The 4,653-nt window shown below is 54.9% G+C and overlaps 1 protein-coding gene across 1 annotated transcript in view; it reads left to right on the forward strand.

Moving 5' to 3' along the window:
- The window catches only part of LOC104407264 (metabotropic glutamate receptor 4-like), a 19,966-nt gene extending 16,802 nt beyond the window's left edge, over positions 1-3,164 (forward strand). The window contains 2 exon segments of the mRNA XM_010016495.1: positions 1-200; positions 3,115-3,164. The exon segment at positions 1-200 is cut by the window's left edge and continues 29 nt beyond it. Coding sequence (XP_010014797.1) covers positions 1-200; positions 3,115-3,164 — 250 coding nt within the window.
- The last annotated feature ends 1,489 nt before the right edge of the window (positions 3,165-4,653 follow it).

The following is a 4,653-nucleotide window of genomic DNA, read 5'->3' on the forward strand; positions in this document are numbered from 1 at the left end:
CTCGGTGTCCCTGGGCATGCTCTACATGCCCAAGGTGTACATCATCCTCTTCCACCCGGAGCAGAACGTCCCCAAGCGCAAGCGGAGCCTCAAGGCGGTGGTGACAGCGGCCACCATGTCCAACAAGTTCTCTCAGAAGGGAGGTTTCCGCCCCAATGGAGAAGCCAAATCTGAGCTCTGTGAAAACCTGGAAACACAAGGTAATGTGGCTTCCTGCAGGGCTGGGAGCCGGTCCTGCTGGGGGCCAATGGGAGCCCAAAGCCCTGGCTCACCATAGCTGTGCTGTCCTCCATGGGCACAAGCAATGGGACATCTCAGCTCCCTCCTGCCCCATGGCTTTGCCATCCCCCAGGAGCAAGGGCAGTGTGGGAAAGGATGCATCTCATGTCTGGGGGTCATTCTGCCCCTCACCATGCCCAAAGCCACCCGAGGAGCGAGGTGTGCTCTGGTTTATCCGTTCTCCAGCCTGGGCATGAGGAGGGATTCCTGGTTTTCAGTGAGGGAACAGCATCATTGGTCTGTGGGCAGGGGAGATTCCCACAACATTAATTTATTCCCACCCAAGAAACACTGTTTTTCATCATTGCAGCCATGTAGCTGGGACAGGACGTGTCCTGCCTCCCTCTGATTGGGTTCCTGGTGCTCCCATCCCTCCACAGGCATTATCCCATGGGTAATGCTGCTGGGTGGTGGCAGGGGAAATAGCGCCTGAGACTCTCCTGCTGCTGCCAGTGGGATGGCAGCTGGATACATGGATATGCTTGAATCCAGCCCACCCGGGGTGCCTGGAGCTGCTCCCAGCAGGGCTCTGCTGTGGCTGCTGGGGAAGGGTGTTCACTGTTTGCCTGTGGCTATTCCTGGGGCCAGGCTGGGGCTAAGGCTGACACAGGGATAGCGTCACTGGCCTCCCTGGGAAGAGGCTCGGGAACCCTTGGGAAGCTGCGCGTGTGCCTGTTCTGTGTTTGGGTTTCCAAAACCAGAGCCTTATAGGAGAAAGAAATGGTTGGAGCCAATGCTGCTGGGGTCCTTTGAGAAGGGAAATCCCATCCAGGCTGAATGTGAAGTAAACCCTGTGGAAATACCAATGTTCCTCATGCAATAGCAGAGTTTCTGGGTTCCAGCATCAGTGGGATGGAGTCCAAACAGCATTTCATGGAAAGCCATGATTGTCTTTGTAATCCCACGCTTGCTCTCTTTCCATTCTGAGCTGTTTAATATCCCTTGGCATCTCCATGGCTCTGTAATGGCTCTCGCTGGCGGTAGCTCTGTATGTGATGTCTCTTTGTAGGAGTCCCTCTGCATAATCGACTCTTTCATCTTTCTGTCTGCCTTGTGAAGGGCTGCTACATGGTCAGAGCCACCAACACCCGTGCTCTTGTGAGCTGCTATCACAGCTCTGTGTGATATCCCAACGTGGCAGTGGGTAGGGATCCCTCTGTCACCCCCATTGTGTCTATGCAAGAGATGCTCCATGCAAGGCTGGGGGTATCTGTGGGCTCCCCACAGTAAGGGCTTGTCAGGAGGATGCCAGCCCGGTCCTGGAGACTCCCCATGGCATCGGTGTCACAGGCTTGATACTGTGCATGGGTGACCTTGTCTCCCTCCAGCCACACACTGCTCCTGCCCAGGGCTCTGCTGGCACAAAGGGCTCGGAGGCACGGATGCAGTGAGCGCCTTGTCTGGGACCTGCACCCAAACGTTCCCCTTGGTTTGAGCATCCTCTCCCGCTCACGTCTTGCAGCAGGAGCCCCTGAGGCTCATACGTGCTGTGAGCAGGGAATGCTGAGCCTCCTGTCTGCCGCGTCCTGGCTCTGGGAATACAGGAGCTCAGTGTGAGCAGGGCAGGCAGCCGGGCATGGCATCAGTGTGGAGCGCAGGAGGCACAGAGGGGTGTCAGCAGGACCACGGGGCTGTTCTTCACTGTCACTGGCAGGTCCCACATCCTTAAATAAACAGCAGAGTAAATAGTTTGCGGGGCTTGATGCGGGCAGGTTGGCTGTGAAAACAGTGCAGCTCACCGCCTGCTGTCAGCTCTGACTTCTTAGGTCCTGTGTTATCTGGGAACACCAGTCTGGAATCTGCAGCAAGGTTCATTCGGCAGGGAGGCACCGAGACACAGGGAGCGCTGCGGGGTGTCCCCTCGGCACAGAGCCACAGGGAGGGTCTCCGCAGAGGATGTGTTTGTGCTGCTCATGGTGTCTTGGGCTTTGCTGTCTGCGCCCGTGCTTGTCCATGTCCTTGGCTGGAGGGTGTCTGTGTGTCTGCTGAGCCCCGTGGTACCTGGGGACCTCATGGTGGGATCTCTGCTGCACATCATACCCAGCCGAGGCTTTGGGACATGCCAGGGCTCTGCAAGCTGCTGCTTCCACCTCCCTGAGCTGTGGCTGCGGCTAAAAGCAAGTGAGGGCAGAGGCAGGGTGCAGCCCTGTGGGAAGCAGGAGGATTTATTGCTATCTGGCAAAACATATTTACTGCTTTTTTGGCTCCGAGCCTTGCTGCAGCTCCCTGGTGTCAGCCTGGGATGTGTGGTGGTTCTGTAGCCACTGCTGCCTCCCCCTCTGCGTTCAGCCCCATCCTGAGGGCTGGGGAAGCTGGAAGGTGGCCGCAGGTTTGTGTATGTGCCGGGTACAGGCATCCTGGGCTGAGGGATGCAGCCAGGTTTCATGCCACCACTGCTGGTGCTGCTGCTCGGCTCCATGGACCAGTGTGCAGGGGTACAGGCACCCAGCTTGGACCCCAAACTGTGCTCAGCAGGGCTGGAGCGAGCTCAGCTTTTGGGAATGTGGAACGGGTTCATCTGTAAGAGGTTGCTGAGGGAAGTGAAATGAGGGCCTGAGAGCACATTCCCTGTGGCTCGTGTCATGTCCCAGGGCTCTCTTCATTATGAACTATCTTCAGAGAGCCCCCAGGGTCTGCCATGGGGCTCAGCCCCTCTGCCACACTCATTTCCCTTGCAGGGAGTGATCCCAAGTGCCAGCACTGACCGATCCATGAGCAAACCCCATGTCACATCCCCGCCAGCATCTCCTGGTCAGGTCAGGGTGCTGGGCTGGGAGCCAGGAAGGGATGGTGGACTTCATTAATGATACATGTGAGGTTTGTCTCTCTTTCCAGCACTGGCTACCAAACAGACCTACGTCAGCTATAGCAACCATGCAATTTAGCTCCAGTGATCACAACTGCCTGGCATGGAGGGAGGCTGCAGATGCCCTGAGGGAGCCGAGTCGCATCCCCATCAGGGGATGCTGGATGGGACAGGGAGGTGGCAGCAGGAGGGACACGTTCCTGGTGGGGCTGCTGGGCAGAGCTCCTGGGGAAGATGAGCAACAGCAGCGAAACAAGTACAAAGGAACCATGACAATGACCTAGAGAGCACCACGAGGGTGTGTGTCTCCCCAGGAGCACAACTGGACAGGGGGAAGGTGGTGCGGGGAAGAGGTGACGGACTTTGGCAAGTCTTTGGGTTTTTTTTCCTGTATCTTGGCAAAAAAATAAACAAAAAACCAACCAATACCCAACATTTTCCCTTTTCTGGAATTTGTGAGATTGTTTGTGGTTGTGCAGAACCTTCTGTTAGCTCTTTCTTTTGTTTTTACTCCTTCATTTTCTTTGGTTCCTGTCTTCCTCCGTCCCTCTTCACTCTCTCTCCCGTATCCTACCCAATCCTATATGTTGCAAAAAGGAAAAATAAATAAAAATGCATAAAATTTAATTTAAAAACAGACAACGAAATAAAATAAGATAAAACCTAGACAGTGTTCAAAGTGCTGATTTCTATAGGTGGTTAATTAATGTACGTGATGACCATATGGATTGAAATATGTCTGCTTTATGTACTGACCAGTCAAAAAACAAAAACACACAAAAAAAAGTTCAGTGCCTGGATGTTTATGACTTATTCGATGACTGTGTAGAGCATGATCATTTTTCTACGAGGAGATTTCTAATAAAAGACCATGGTTTTGCACTCGGCGTTTGCTGTCTCTTGGTGACTGTTCGTTCCGGGCTCCAGGAGGTGACTTGGTTTTGGTTGATGGGGAAGGTTTTGGGTGGCCAAGTGCTCCAGGACAGCGTGGGGCTTGGTGTTCTTCTTCAGGCCATCCTGCTGCAAAAGGGGGCTTTGGAAGAGGGGATGGGACAGGAAGAGGAGAGCTCAGCATCCCCCTGGCGCAGTGCGCTGGGGCACACGCTGTAGCCTGTGCTGCACCAGTGCTCAGGGGTTGGGGCAGGATCTGGGGTAGAAAGGGACAATTCCCTCTTGTTTGCTGTTCCCCACCTTGTGGGCTGGGGCTGGAGGGATGAAGCAGAGAGGAAGGGAATCTCCCCTTCAGGGGCAGAGCCAGCTCCACCCTCCCCATCAGGACCAACCTGGGTTAATTAGGGAGTTCCCAGCTAATAAAACCAGCTCTGCCCTTCCTGCGTGGAGGGTTCCTTTTCCTGGTTCCAGTCTTCCCCCTGGGATGATGCTGCCTGGTGTGCAAGGTATGTGGCTGCTCCAGGAGTCTCAGGTTTGCCTGTTTTGGGGGGTTTGTTGTGTTTGTTGCTCGTGTCTCTGTCCCTGTGCTCTTGGAAAGGGGGTGGCTGTGCTGGTGTGAGGAGAGGGTGGTCTGAGCTTGTCTTTCTTCTGGAGAGCAGATTGGAGGGAGGGGAAGG

This window comes from Nestor notabilis, unplaced genomic scaffold (assembly GCF_000696875.1).
Source record: "Nestor notabilis isolate BGI_N333 unplaced genomic scaffold, ASM69687v1 scaffold16206, whole genome shotgun sequence".
Taxonomy (NCBI): domain Eukaryota; kingdom Metazoa; phylum Chordata; class Aves; order Psittaciformes; family Psittacidae; genus Nestor; species Nestor notabilis.